We start from the raw sequence: 16,727 nt of genomic DNA, 5'->3' as shown, positions 1-16,727 counted from the left end.
AACGCTGCGGAGCCCGTACCGACCGCACCGGACTGTGCGTGCGGATGGGCGAGATAGTGCGCATCATACTGTAATGTATTTCTCGCCCCTCTGCACGCCCGCTCTGCAGTGAACTTTCCGGCAGTACAATTTCCCAGAATCTCGCGTCGAACTCAACGCTTGACTCCTTAACTGGCTCCGGTTTGCTACACGCATCTCTCCTATACGCCCGGGAAGTTAGGTCAGGGCTCCCCCCTGACCTAGCCAAACTACCCGTATGCCCCCCCCCCAAACATTTTTGGGGGCTGCCTCTCAGCCTCCTCTTGCCGTTCCAGCCGTTCCTCCCAGTAACGCCGTTCCGCTTCACTGCCTCTATCTCCTCCGGCGGGTGGCGATACTCTCCCGGCCTTGTCCACGGTCCTGCCCCATCCAGGATTTCTTCCCAGGTCCATAACTCCAAGCCATAGTGCTCAGTCCTGCTCCTCCTCCCATGCTGCTTGGTCTTCTTATGGTATGTGGTTCTGTCACAGACGTGGAAAACATGGAAAACGAAACATAGAAATAGAAAACTAGAACAAATTCCCCTAGAAAAAACAAAACAAACAACCCCCCTGCTACGCCCTGACCATTCTACTATGGCAAGTGACCCTTTTCACTGGTCAGGACGTGACACCCAGGGTCCCTGCTCATCTGCGTGAATGTGCCTTAGGCATGCTGCAAGGAGGCATGAGGACTGCAGATGTGGCCAGGGCAATAAATTGTAATGTCCGTGCTGTGAGACACCTAAGACAGCACTACAGGGAGGTGGGATGGACAGCTGATCATCGTCACAGTGGCATATCACGTGTAACAACACCTGCACAGGATCGGTACATCCGAACATCACACCTGCGGGACAGGTGCAGGATGGCAACAACAACTGCCAGAGTTACACCAGGAATGCACAATCCCTCTATCAGTGCTCAGACTGTCCGCAATAGGCTGAGAGAGGCTGGACTGAGGGCTTGTAGGCCTGTTGTAAGGCAGGTCCTCACCAGACATCACCGGCAACAACGTCACCTGTGGGCACAAACCCACCATCGCTGGACCAGACAGGACTGGCAAAAAGTGCTCTTCACTGGCGAGTCGTGGTTTTGTCTCACCAGGGGTGATGGTCGGATTTGCGTTACACCGAGGCCTGTACTCTGGAGCGTGATCGATTTGGAGGTGGAGGGTCTGTCATGCTCTGGGACGGTGTGTCACAGCATCATTGGACTGAGCTTTTTGTCATTGCAGGCAATCTCAACACTGTGCGTTACAGGGAAGACATCCTCCTCCCTCATGTAGTACCCTTCCTGCAGGCTCATCCTGACATGACCCTCCAGCATGACAATGCCACCAGCCATACTGCTCGTTCTGTGCGTGATTTCCTGCAAGACATGAATGTCAGTGTTCTGCCATGGCCAGTGAAGAGCCCAGATCTCAATCCCATTGAGCACGTCTGGGACTTGTTGGATCGAAGGGTGAGGGCTAGGGCCATTCACCCCAGAAATGTCTGGGAACTTGCAGGTGCCTTGGTGGAAGAGTGGGGTAACATCTCACAGCAAGAACTGGCAAATCTGGTGCAGTCCATGAGGAGGAGATGCACTGCAGTACAAAATGCAACTGGTGGCCACACCAGATACTGACTGTTACTTTTGATTTTGACCCCCCCCCCTTTGTTCAGGGACACATTATGCTATTTCTGTTAGTCACATGGCTGTGGAACTTGTTCAGTTTATGTCTCAGTTGTTGAATCTTATGTTCATACAAATATTTACACATGTTAAGTTTGCTGAAAATAAAAGCAGTTGATAGTGAGAGGATGTTTCTTTTTTTGTTGAGTTCAGATGATAGCCCAAAACAACCACACAATAGCCATGATATGCTGCCATGACCAGCTGACACTATTAACCAAAAACGCCCTCTCACCAAATGTCAGCACCATCCCTGAACCCCTCCAGACAGAACAAGCTGCTCACCAATGTCCGTCTCGTCCATTGATGTTCATGGTCTCTAGCCAGGTAAATGATCCCGTCCCTGAACCCCTCCAGACAGAACTTGCTGCTTACCCTGCGATGCCACCCCTGGTCGATTCTCAGACATGCTCACCCCTCACTCTTCCACCTCTCTTCCTGACCCCTACTTTCCCCATCTCTGACGCCCCCCCCCCTTCACCCCCCGTAAGACAGAACAAACAGCTCACTGATGCAATACCCACCCAAATCCCTGATCCCCTCTCAGACAAAACTACTCGCTCCCACCACTCACCGATGTCCCAGGAGTAGGTGTTTGCCTCCATCTCCTTCTTGCCGATGACGTACCAGATGCAGGCCATCCAGTGGGCCAGCAGGGCGAACATGGACATGAGCAGGGTGAGCACCACAGTGCTGTGCTGGGAGTACCGGTCCATCTTCTGGAGCAGACGCAGCAGCCGGAGCAGACGCACTGTCTTCAACAGGTGGACTACTGATACCTGGGTGGGGAATGAATGACAGGTGTGGTTCTATTACAGTGACAGCAGAGGAGGTACAGAGGGGAGCTAGTGGCAAGTGTCTTCATCCTCTTCATCATCATCATAACCTATTCAACCAAACAACACACATTCTTGCTCATCCTACTCCTCCTCCTCATCATGACCAAAACCACCAACATAGCTAAACACATCATCACCATCACCACCATCATTATCATCATCACCATCCCCTTTATCATTATAATCACCATCATTATCATCATCACATCACCTTTATCATTATCATCACCATCATTATCATCATCACCATCACCACCATCATTATCATCACCATCACCTTTATCATTACCATCACCATCATCATCATTATCATCATCACCATCACCACCATCATTATCATCATCACCATCACATTTATTATTATCATCACCATCATTATCATCATCACCATCACCACCACCATCATTATCATCATCACCATCACCTTTATCATTATCATCACCTTTATCATTATCATCATCACCATCACCGCCATCATTATCAGCATCACCATCATCACCATAATTATCATCACCATCATCATCAGCATCACCACCATCATTATCATCATCATCACCATTACCACCATCATTATCATTATCACCACCATCATTATCATCAGCATCACCACCCTCATTATCATCATCATCACCACCATCATTATCATCACCACCATCATTATCATCACCACCATCATTATCATCATCATCACCACATCATTATTATCATCATCACCACCATAATTATCAACACCATCATCATCAGCATCACCACCATCATTATCATCATCATCACCATTACCACCATCATCATCACCACCATCATTTTCATTATCACCACCATCATTATCATCAGCATCACCACCCTCATTATCATCATCATCATCACCACCATCATTATCATCACCACCATCATTAACATCATTACCATCATCATCCCCACCATCATTATCATCATCACCATCATCATCATCATCACCACCATCATTCTCATCATCATCATCACCACCATCATTATCAACATCACCATCACCATCATCATCCCCATCACCACCATCATTATCATCACCATCACCTTTATCATTACCATCACCATCATCATCATTATCATCATCACCATCACCACCATCATTATCATCATCACCATCACATTTATTATTATCATCACCATCATTATCATCATCACCATCACCACCACCATCATTATCATCATCACCATCACCTTTATCATTATCATCACCTTTATCATTATCATCATCACCATCACCGCCATCATTATCAGCATCACCATCATCACCATAATTATCATCACCATCATCATCAGCATCACCACCATCATTATCATCATCATCACCATTACCACCATCATTATCATTATCACCACCATCATTATCATCAGCATCACCACCCTCATTATCATCATCATCACCACCATCATTATCATCATCATCACCATTACCACCATCATTATCATTATCACCACCATCATTATCATCAGCATCACCACCCTCATTATCATCATCATCACCACCATCATTATCATCACCACCATCATTATCATCACCACCATCATTATCATCATCATCACCACATCATTATTATCATCATCACCACCATAATTATCAACACCATCATCATCAGCATCACCACCATCATTATCATCATCATCACCATTACCACCATCATCATCACCACCATCATTTTCATTATCACCACCATCATTATCATCAGCATCACCACCCTCATTATCATCATCATCATCACCACCATCATTATCATCACCACCATCATTAACATCATTACCATCATCATCCCCACCATCATTATCATCATCACCATCATCATCATCATCATCATCATCACCACCATCATTCTCATCATCATCATCACCACCATCATTATCAACATCACCATCACCATCATCATCCCCATCACCACCATCATTATCATCACCATCACCACCATCATTATCATCACCATCATCATCACTATATGTTAGAGTAGATCAGCAATATTAAATTCTTTAGAATGAGACCAACTGCATCATTAAAGCTTATGGTCATCATCACTCTTATAATCTTCAACAGGAATATAGTTCTCCTCCATGCTTTGATTAAATACAGTGCTGCATATTCTCACACTTCTTTAATTTCTTTGATATTTGAGTGCTTGGTGCTGAAGGCAATGTGAGAGAGAATGAGCTCAGAGAGTGATTTCCTGTCAACAGGAATGCATGAACACTGTGGATGCGATCTAAAGGGCACAGTATTGCCTGTAGGTCCTACAGGCCCTGGTCAAATGTAGTGCACAATATCGGAAATATGGTGCCATTTGGGATACACTGCATCAGGGTTCCCCAACTGGCAGACCGCAGGCCGAATTTGGCCCATGGGTGATTTTATAGGAGCCTCCAAGGTTTTCTGACCAAAAAATTCAAAATTAAGAAACACCAGCAAATCAGCTCCAAGTGATTTTCATTTTAGAACTCTATCACAAAGTATTCCCACACATAATAAAGAGATATATAAATATTTATTTTTATTTTTATTTTACCTTTATTTAAATAGGCAAGTAAGTTAAGAACAAATTCTTATTTTCAATGACAGCCTAGGAACAGTGGGTTAACTGCCTGACCTCATGCCTGATCTCATCCCCTCAGTAGAGGATGCCTGGTTATTTTTTTTAAATGCCTTCCTCACCATCTTAAATTAGCATGCCCCATTCAAGAAATTTAGAACCAGGAACATATATAGCCCTTGGTTCTCTCCAGACCTGACTGCCCTTAACCAACACAAAAACTTCCTGTGGCGTTCTGCATTAGCATCGAACAGCCCCCGTGATATGCAACTTTTCAGGGAAGTTCGAAACCAATATACCCAGGCAGTTAGAAAAGCCAAGGCTAGCTTTTTCAAGCAGAAATTTGCTTCCTGCAACACAAACTCAAAAAAGTTCTGGGACACTGTAAAGTCCTTGGAGAAAAAGAGCACATCCTCCCAGCTGCCCACTGCACTGAGGATAGGAAACTCTGTCACCACCGATATATCCACTATAATTGAAAATTTCAATAAGCATTTTTCTACGACTGGCCATGCTTTCCACCTGGCTACCCCTACCCTGGTCAACAGCACTGCACCCCCCACAGCAACTCGCCCAAGCCTTCCCCATTTGTCCTTCTCCCAAATCCAGTCAGCTGATGTTCTGAAAGAGCTGCAAAATCTGGACCCCTACAAATCAGCCGGGCTAGACAATCTGGACCCTTTCTTTCTAAAATGATCTGCCGAAATTGTTGCAACCCCTATTACTAGCCTGTTCAACCTCTCTTTCGTGTCGTTTGAGATTCCCAAAGATTGGAAAGCAGTTGCGGTCATCCCCCTCTTCAAAGGGGGGGACACTCTTGACCCAAACTGCTACAGACCTATATCTATCCTACCCTGCCTCTCTAAAGTCTTCGAAAGCCAAGTCAACAAACAGATTACCGACCATTTCGAATCCCACCGCACCTTCTCCGCTATGCAATCTGGTTTCAGAGCTGGTCATGGGTGCACCTCAGCCACGCTCAAGGTCCTAAACGATATCTTAACCGCCATCGATAAGAAACAATACTGTGCAGCCGTATTCATTGACCTGGCCAAGGCTTTCGACGCTGTCAATTACCACATCCTCATTGGCAGAGTCAACAGCCTTGGTTTCTCAAATGATTGCCTCGCCTGGTTCACCAACTACTTCTCTGATAGAGTTCAGTGTGTCAAATTGGAGGGCCTGTTGTCCGGGCCTCTGGCAGTCTCTATGGGGGTGCCACAGGGTTCAATTCTTGGGCCGACTCTTTTCTCTGTATTCCTCAATGATGTCGCTCTTGCTGCTCGTGAGTCTCTGATCCACCTCTACGCAGACGACACCATTCTGTATACTTCTGGCCCTTCTTTGGACACTGTGTTAACTACCCTCCAGACGCGCTTCAATGCCATACAACTCTCCTTCGTGGCCTCCAACTGCTCTTAAATACAAGTAAAACTAAATGCATGCTCTTCAACCAATCGCTGCCTGCACCTGCCCGCCCATCCAGCATCACTACTCTGGACGGTTCTGACTTAGAATATGTGGACAACTACAAATACCTAGGTGTCTGGTTAGACTGTAAACTCTCCTTCCAGACTCACATCAAACATCTCCAATCCAAAGTTAAATCTAGAATTGGCTTCCTATTTCGCAACAAAGCATCTTTCACTCATGCTGCCAAACATACCCTCGTAAAACTGACCATCTTACCGATCCTCAACTTCAGCGATGTCATTTACAAAATAGCCTCCAATACCCTACTCAATAAATTGGATGCAGTCTATCACAGTGCCATCCGTTTTGTCACCAAAGCCCCATATACTACCCACCACTGCGACCTGTACACTCTCGTTGGCTGGCCCTCGCTTCATACTCGTCGCCAAACCCACTGGCTCCAGGTCATCTACAAGACCCTGCTAGGTCTAAAGTTCCCCCTTATCTCAGCTCACTTGTCACCATAGCAGCACCCACCTGTAGCACTCGCTCCAGCAGGTATATCTCTCTGGTCACCCCCAAAGCCAATTCCTCCTTCGGCCGGCTTTCCTTCCAGTTCTCTGCTGCCAATGACTGGAACGAACTACAAAAATCTCTAAAACTGGAAACACTTATCTCCCTCACTAGCTTTAAGCACCAACTGTCAGAGCAGCTCACAGATTACTGCACCTGTACATAGCCCATCTATAATTTAGCCCAAACAACTACCTCTTCCCCTACTATATTTGTTTATTTATTTATTTTGCTCCTTTGCACCCCATTATTTATATTTCTACTTTGCACTTTCTTCCACTGCAAATCTACCATTCCAGTGTTTTACTTGCTATATTGTATTTACTTCGCCACCATGGCCTTTTTTGCCTTTACCTCCCTTATCTCACCTCATTTGCTCACTTTGTATATAGACTTATTTTTCTACTATATTATTGCCTGTATGTTTGTTTTACTCCATGTGTAACTCTGTGTTGTTGTATGTGTCAAACTTTGTATGTGTCAAACATTTAAAAAAGTGTCATAAATCAATTTAATATACACCATCACAATGAATCCATTATTTATTTTAGTCAGGTCTAAAGAAACATTCTGATTAGAAGAACATGTATTTCAGAACACCATAATATGAGTTGGCATACTGCAGTTCTATGTTTTCTGGCTATGCTCCATGCCATAGGCTGTAGGCGTGTTCATTTAGCTGACAAGATATGCTTATAAGTCCAATTACATTATTTTATTTTTTATGATTTTATAGTAAGAAGAATATAATTGAACTTATCCATATAAAATATAAATAATATAAGTGTGCATACGAAGTGGCTATGTTGAGAGTAGAAGTAAACATTAGAAACAGGTCCTATATGCTAGATGTAGAGTTATTCTATGTTGAGAGTAGAAGTAAACATTCCTATATGCTAGATGTAGAGTTATTCTATGTTGAGAGTAGAAGTAAACATTAGAAACAGGTCCTATATGCTAGATGTAGAGTTATTCTATGTTGAGAGTAGAAGTAAACATTAGAAACAGGTCCTATATGCTAGATGTAGAGTTATTCTATGTTGAGAGTAGAAGTAAACATTAGAAACAGGTCCTATATGCTAGATGTAGAGTTATTCTATGTTGAGAGTAGAAGTAAACATTAGAAACAGGTCCTATATGCTAGATGTAGAGTTATTCTATGTTGAGAGTAGAAGTAAACATTAGAAACAGGTCCTATATGCTAGATGTAGAGTTATTTGGCAACTTTATTTTGGCTGCATGGTGCGACTATAGGCTATTGATGATTTGAGAAAGTAGCAATAAAAGCTTGCGCTCTGTTCCTCGCCTCAGTCTGCACAGCTGTTCTCTCAAGTGATCTTATTTTCACCCATCAGACTATTCTCAATTGAATCTTGTCTTTACTAATATGTAAGATAAGTTTAGATTTAGAATGGAACATTATCAAATGGGCAGGAGCAGGGGGAAAATACATTTCATCTGTATGCACTTGAATAGCGAATGGAGGCTGCTCGCTTTCGAACCGGTCCGTTTTGTATGCTACTTTGGGTTTATAGCGGAGCATGTGCTTATAGCAAATTTGAATTTACAAAAATTTACAATTTACAATTTACAAAAAAAACAACAACAAAAAAACAATGACGTTTTCGTCTTTTGAGCTTCTAGTCATGAAATCTATGCAGCCTACTCACTCACTTTTTATAGCTACTGTTTACAGGCCTCCTGGGCCATATGCAGTGTTCCTCACTGAGTTCCCTGAATTCCTATCGGATCTTGTAGTCATAGCAGATAATATTCTAATTTTTGGTGACTTTAACATTCACATGGAAAAGTCCACAGACCCACTCCAAAAGGCTTTCGGAGCCATCATCGACTCAGTGGGTTTTGTCCAACATGTCTCTGGACCTACTCACTGCCACAGTCATACTCTGGACCTAGTTTTGTCCCATGGAATAAATGTTGTGGATCTTAATGTTTTTCCTCATAATCCTGGACTATCGGACCACCATTTTATTACGTTTGCAATCGCAACAAATAATCTGCTCAGACCCCAACCAAGGAGCATTAAAAGTCGTGCTATAAATTCTCAGACAACCCAAAGACTCCTTGATGCCCTTCCAGACTGCCTCTGCCTACCCAAGGACGTCAGAGGACAAAAATCAGTTAACCACCTAACCGAGGAACTCAATTTAACCTTGCGCAATACCCTAGATGCAGTTGCACCCCTAAAAACTAAAAACATCTGTCATAAGAAACTAGCTCCCTGGTATACAGAAAATACACGAGCTCTGAAGCAAGCTTCCAGAAAATTGGAACGGAAATGGCGCCACACCAAACTGGAAGTCTTCCGACTAGCTTGGAAAGACAGTACCGTGCAGTATCGAAGAGCCCTCACTGCTGCTAGATCATCCTATTTTTCCAACTTAATTGAGGAAAATAAGAACAATCCGAAATTTCTTTTTGATACTGTCGCAAAGCTAACTAAAAAGCAGCCTTCGCAAATGGAGGATGGCTTTCACTTCAGCAGTAATAAATTTATGAACTTATTTGAGGAAAAGATCATGATCATTAGAAAGCAAATTACAGACTCCTCTTTAAATCTGGGTATTCCTCCAAAGCTCCATTGTCCTGAGTCTACACAACTCTGCCAGGACCTAGGATCAAGGGAGATACTAAAATGTTTTAGTACTATATCTCTTGACACAATGATGAAAATAATCATGGCCTCCAAACCCTCAAGCTGCATACTGGACCCTATTCCAACTAAACTACTGAAAGAGTTGCTTCCCGTGCTTGGCCCTCCTATGTTGAACATAATAAACGGCTCTCTATCCACCGGATGTGTGCCAAGCTCACTAAAAGTGGCAGTAATAAAGCCTCTCTTGAAAAAGCCGAATCTTGATCCAGAAATTATAAAAAACTATCGGCCTATATCGAATCTTCCATTCCTCTCAAAAATTTTAGAAAAAGCTGTTGCACAGCAACTCACTGCCTTCCTGAAGACAAACAATGTATACGAAACGCTTCAGTCTGGTTTTAGACCCCATCATAGCACTTAGACTGCACTTGTGAAGGGCTAAATTACCTTTTAATGACGTCAGACCGAGGCTCTGCATCTGTCCTCGTGCTCCTAGATCTTAGTGCCGCTTTTGATACCATCGATCACCACATTCTTTTGGAGAGATTGGAAACCCAAATTGGTCTACATGGACAAGTTCTGGCCTGGTTTAGATCTTATCTGTCGGAAAGATATCAGTTTGTCTCTGTGAATGGTTTGTCCTCTGACAAATCAATTGTACATTTCGGTGTTCCTCAAGGTTCCGTTTTAGGACCACTATTGTTTTCACTATATATTTTACCTCTTGGGGATGTCATTCGAAAACATAATGTTAAATTTCACTGCTATGCGGACGACACACAGCTGTACATTTCAATGAAACATGGTGAAGCCCCAAAATTGCCCTCGCTAGAAGCCTGTGTTTCAGACATAAAGAAGTGGATGGCTGCAAACTTTCTACTTTTAAACTCGGACAAAACAGAGATGCTTGTTCTAGGTCCCAAGAAACAAAGAGATCTTCTGTTGAATCTGACAATTAATCTGGATGGTTGTACAGTCGTCTCAAATAAAACTGTGAAGGACCTCGGCGTTACTCTGGACCCTGATCTCTCTTTTGAAGAACATATCAAGACTGTTTCAAGGACAGCTTTTTTCCATCTACGTAACATTGCAAAAATCGGAAACTTTCTGTCCAAAAATGACGCAGAAAAATTAATCCATGCTTTTGTTACTTCTAGGCTGGACTACTGCAATGCTCTACTTTCCGGCTACCCGGATAAAGCACTAAACAAACTTCAGTTAGTGCTAAATACGGCTGCTAGAATCCTGACTAGAACCAAAGAATTTGATCATATTACTCCAGTGCTAGCCTCTCTACACTGGCTTCCTGTTAAGGCAAGGGCTGATTTCAAGGTTTTACTGCTAACCTACAAAGCATTACATGGGCTTGCTCCTACCTATCTTTCCGATTTGGTCCTGCCGTACATACCTACACGTACGCTACGGTCACAAGACGCAGGCCTCCTAATTGTCCCTAGAATTTCTAAGCAAACGGCTGGAGGTAGGGCTTTCTCCTATAGAGCTCCATTTTTATGGAATGGTCTGCCTACCAATGTGAGAGACGCAGACTCAGTCTCAACCTTTAAGTCTTTACTGAAGACTTATCTCTTCAGTAGGTCCTATGATTAAGTATAGTCTGGCCCAGGAGTGTGAAGGTGAACGGAAAGGCTGGAGCAACGAACCGCCCTTGCTGTCTCTGCCTTGCCGGTTCCCCTCTTTCCACTGGGATTCTGTGCCTCTAACCCTTTTACAGGGGCTAAGTCACTGGCTTACTGGTGTTCTTCCATGCCGTCCATGGGAGGGGTGCGTCACTTGAGTGGGTTGAGTCACTGACGTGGTCTTCCTGTCTGGGTTGGCGCCCCCCCTTGGGTTGTGCCATGGCGGAGATCGTTCTGGGCTATACTCGGCCTTGTCTTAGGACGGTAAGTTGGTGGTTGGAGACATCCCTCTAGTGGTGTGGGGGCTGTGCTTTGGCAAAGTGGGTGGGGTTATATCCTGCCTGTTTGGCCCTGTCCGGGGGTATCATCGGATGGGGCCACAGTGTCTTCTGATCCCTCCTGTCTCAGCCTCCAGTATTTATGCTGCAGTAGTTTATGTGTCGGGGGGCTAGGGTCAGTCTGTTACATCTGGAGTATTTCTCTTGTCTTATCCGGTGTCCTGTGTGAATTTAAATATGCTCTCTCTAATTCTCTCTTTCTCTCTTTCTGTCTTTCTCTCGGAGGACCTGAGCCCTAGGACCATGCCTCAGGACTACCTGGTATGATGACTCCTTGCTGTCCCCAGTCCACCTGGCCGTGCTGCTGCTCCAGTTTCAACTGTTCTGCCTGCGGCTATGGAACCCTGACCTGTTCACCGGACGTGCTTGTTGCACCCTCGACAACTACTATGATTATTATTATTTGACCATGCTGGTCATTTATGAACATTTTAACATCTTGACCATGTTCTGTTATAATATCCACCCTGCACAGCCAGAAGAGGACTGGCCACCCCTCATAGCCTGGTTCCTCTCTAGGTTTCTTCCTAGGTTTTTGGCCTTTCTAGGGAGTTTTTCCTAGGGAGTTTTTCCTAGCCACCGTGCTTCTTTCACATGCTTTGCTTGCTGTTTGGGGTTTTAGGCTGGGTTTCTGTACAGCACTTTGAGATATCAGCTGATGTACGAAGGGCTATATAAATAAATTTGATTTGATTTGATTTGATTTTGCTTAATATGAGCAGCTGAGAAATAAATATGACAGGGGTTCAAACTGTAGAAACCAGTTCCTACATTTGAATAGAAAAATGTATTTTATCAAACAAAACTATGTTACATTTTATCTCTGGGACCCTCAGGATGACAAATGAGAACAAGATGACTGAATATAAGTACATTATTTACCTTGTATCAAACCAGCTTCTGTGATAAACATTTTTTGTTGCTGTGCACTCTCCTCAAATAATAGCATGGTACTTTTTCACTAATAGCTACTGTAAATTGGACGGTGCAGTTAGATTAACAAGAATGTAAGCTTTCTGCCCATGTCTATGTCCTGGGAAATATACTTCTTACTTACAACGTCTTGCTAATGACATTAGCACACGTTAGCCCAACCGTCCCACGGTCCCGTAGAGGTCAAATCAGTTTTGTTGTGTGTAATATGCGGTTGGCTATATGCGGCACAAACATAATTTTAATTCAGTTTTTTACCATGCATATGCATAAGCTCGAATTTGCATATGGGAGTTTTAAATTAATCATTAATCATTGTCAATTTCATTGTGTTAGGCTTTGAAACAACATCCACAACAACCACATTTTACACTGTTTCAACCTGCTGCTGAACTTCTTTCTTCATATTGATCATCACAGTGAGGTAATAGGCCTACTGTTCTGATGATAAGTGTTTGATGTGATTTGATGTGATAGCATTTGCATTGATGTCAGAGTGATTAAAGGAACAATAGATCAATGGTCAGGACGTGATACCATTAGCGACCTGATGGAGGGGACAATAGAGCCCTGAGTACCAGGCCATTAGGACCTGATGGAGGGACAATAGAGCCCTGAGTACCAGGCCATTAGGACCTGATGGAGGGACAATAGAGCCCTGAGTACCAGGCCATTAGGACCTGATGGAGGGACAATAGAGCCCTGAGTACCAGGCCATTAGGACCTGATGGAGGGACAATAGAGCCCTGAGTACCAGGCCATTCGAACCTGATGGAGGGACAATAGAGCCCTGAGTACCAGGCCATTAGGACCTGATGGAGGGACAATAGAGCCCTGAGTACCAGGCCATTATGACCAGATGGAGGGACAATGGAGCCCTGAGAACCAGGCCATTATAACCAGATGGAGGGACAATGGAGCCCTGAGAACCAGGCCATTAGGACCTGATGGAGAGGCAATAGAACCCTGAGTACCAGGCCATTAGGACCTGATGGAGGGACAATAGAGCCCTGAGTACCAGACCATTAGGACCTGACGACCTGATGGAGGGACAATAGAGCCCTGAGTACCAGACCATTAGGACCTGACAACCTGATGGAGGGACAATAGAGGCCTGAGTACCAGGCCATTAGCGACCTGATGGAGGGGACAATAGAGCCCTGAGTACCAGGCCATTAGCGACCTGATGGAGGGGACAATAGAGCCCTGAGTACCAGGCCATTAGCGACCTGATGGAGGGACAATAGAGCCCTGAGTACCAGGCCATTAGTGACCTGATGGAGGGACAATAGAGCCCTGAGTACCAGGCCATTAGGACCTGATGGAGGGACAATAGAGCCCTGAGTACCAGACCATTAGGACCTGATGGAGGGACAATAGAGCCCTGAGTACCAGACCATTAGGACCTGACGACCTGATGGAGGGACAATAGAACCCTGAGTACCAGGCCATTAAGACCTGATGGAGGGACAATAGAATCCTGAGTACCAGGCCATTAGGACCTGATGGAGGGACAATAGAGCCCTGAGTACCAGACCATTAGGACCTGATGGTAGTTAGTGAGTTGGGTACTACCAAAGTATGTCCAGAGCGCATGAAAGGATATTTCTGCAACTTAACGGTCACGTGGAATTTTACTGCGGTCATGACTGTGTGGAGGTAATAAGCTCACTGCAACAGCCCTAATCATACACTTCACCACAGGTGGGCTGTCGGTGTGTGATGAAAGTATTTTGTGTTTTTGTGTGCGCGTGTGCATTTGTGTGTGTAGAAAATCTTTATCTACTTACATACGCTTACACCTTTTTCTCCCTCTTTTTCTTTCGGTCTTTCTCTCTCTCTCTCTCTCTCTCTCACACACACACTAATACACAAACACACCAATAAACCCCTTATAGCAGCATCCCAGACAGACTCCTGAACGTCACCCAGCAGAATCTGCTCCCCAGGCCACCACGCACACACGCACGCACGCACGCACGCACGCGCACACACAGACAGACAGACAGACAGACAGAGACAGAGACAGAGACAGAGAGAGAGAGAGAGAGAGAGAGAGAGAGAGAGAGAGAGAGAGATAAGACAGGATAATAACATCTGCATAGTAAGCAGTAACTTACTTATTATTACTATTGTTGTTATTACAATTATTATTGTTGTTTATCATTCCAAATAGTAGTGGTATGGGTGGTGATGGTAATGATAACAGTTTAGTAATGGTGGTGGTAGTAGTAGTAGTAGTAGTAGTGGTATGGGTGGTGATGGTAATGATAACAGTTTAGTAATGGTGGTGGTAGTAGTAGTAGTAGTAGTAGTGGTATGGGTGGTGATGGTAATGATAACAGTTTAGTAATGGTGGTGGTAGTAGTAGTAGTAGTAGTGGTATGGGTGGTATTGGTAATGATAACAGTTTAGTAATGGTGGTGGTAGTAGTAGTAGTAGTAGTAGTAGTAGTAGTAGTAGTAGTGGTATGGGTGGTGATGGTAATGATAACAGTTTAGTAATGGTGGTGGTAGTAGTAGTAGTAGTAGTAGTAGTAGTAGTGGTATGGGTGGTATTAGTAATGATAGCAGTTTAGTAATGGTGGTGGTAGTAGTAGTAGTAGTAGTAGTAGTGGTATGGGTGGTGATGTTAATGATAACAGTTTAGTAATGGTGGTGGTAGTAGTAGTAGTAGTAGTGGTATGGGTGGTGATGGTAATGATAACAGTTTAGTAATGGTGGTGGTAGTAGTAGTAGTAGTAGTAGTAGTGGTATGGGTGGTGATGGTAATGATAGCAGTTTAGTAATGGTGGTGGTAGTAGTAGTAGTAGTAGTAGTGGTATGGGTGGTGATGGTAATGATAACAGTTTAGTAATGGTGGTGGTAGTAGTAGTAGTAGTAGTAGTGGTATGGGTGGTATTAGTAATGATAACAGTTTAGTAATGGTGGTGGTAGTAGTAGTAGTAGTGGTATGGGTGGTATTATTAATGATAGCAGTTTAGTAATGGTGGTGGTAGTAGTAGTAGTAGTAGTAGTAGTAGTATGGGTGGTATTGGTGGTGATGGTAATGATAGCAGTTTAGTAATGGTGGTGGTAGTAGTAGTAGTAGTAGTAGTAGTAGTAGTAGTAGTAGTGGTATGGGTGGTATTAGTAATGATAACAGTTTAGTAATGGTGGTGGTAGTAGTAGTAGTAGTAGTAGTAGTGGTATGGGTGGTGATGGTAATGATAACAGTTTAGTAATGGTGGTGGTAGTAGCAGTAGTAGTAGTAGTGGTATGGGTGGTATTAGTAATGATAACAGTTTAGTAATGGTGGTGGTAGTAGTAGTGGTATGGGTGGTAATGGTAATGATAACAGTTTAGTAATGGTGGTGGTAGTAGTAGTAGTAGTAGTAGTAGTGGTATGGGTGGTGATGGTAATGATAACAGTTTAGTAATGGTGGTGGTAGTAGTAGTAGTAGTAGTAGTAGTGGTATGGGTGGTGATGGTAATGATAACAGTTTAGTAATGGTGGTAGTAGTAGTAGTAGTAGTAGTAGTAGTAGTGGTATGGGTGGTAATGGTAATGATAACAGTTTAGTAATGGTGGTGGTAGTAGTAGTAGTAGTAGTAGTAGTAGTATAGGTGGTGATGGTAATGATAACAGTTTAGTAATGGTGGTGGTAGTAGTAGTAGTAGTAGTAGTAGTGGTGGTATGGGTGGTGATAACAGTGTAGTAATGGTGGTAGTAGTAGTAGTAGTAGTGGTATGGGTGGTATTGGTAATGATAACAGTTTAGTAATGGTGGTGGTAGTAGTAGTGGTAGTAGTAGTAGTAGTAGTAGTGGTATGGGTGGTGATGGTAATGATAACAGTTTAGTAATGGTGGTGGTAGTAGTAGTAGTAGTAGTAGTAGTAGTAGTAGTAGTGGTATGGGTGGTGATGGTAATGATAACAGTTTAGTAATGGTGGTGGTAGTAGTAGTAGTAGTAGTAGTAGTAGTGTAGTGTAGTAGTAGTAGTATGGTGGTGGTAGTAGTAGTAGTAGTAGTAGTAGTGGTTGGGTGGTATGGTAATGATAACAGTTTAGTAATGGTGGTAGTAGTAGTAGTGGTATGGGTGGTAATGGTAATGATAACAGTTTAGTAATGGTGGTGGTAGTAGTAGTAGT

The 16,727-nt window shown here is 43.6% G+C and overlaps 1 protein-coding gene across 1 annotated transcript in view; it reads right to left on the bottom strand.

Annotated features, from left to right (window-relative positions):
- Positions 1-16,727, bottom strand: part of kcnh8 (potassium voltage-gated channel, subfamily H (eag-related), member 8) — a 125,096-nt gene that overhangs the window by 42,124 nt on the left and 66,245 nt on the right. The window contains exon 7 of the mRNA XM_082970270.1: positions 2,269-2,473. Within this exon, the coding sequence (XP_082826396.1) occupies positions 2,269-2,473 (205 nt within the window). The remainder of the gene's footprint in view (positions 1-2,268; positions 2,474-16,727) is intronic.

This window comes from Salmo salar, chromosome 27, assembly GCF_965601325.2.
Source record: "Salmo salar chromosome 27, fSalSal1, whole genome shotgun sequence".
NCBI classification, from domain to species: Eukaryota; Metazoa; Chordata; class Actinopteri; order Salmoniformes; family Salmonidae; genus Salmo; species Salmo salar.
Note: the sequence above shows the minus strand (reverse complement) of the source record. Positions and strands in the feature narration are given on the sequence as shown.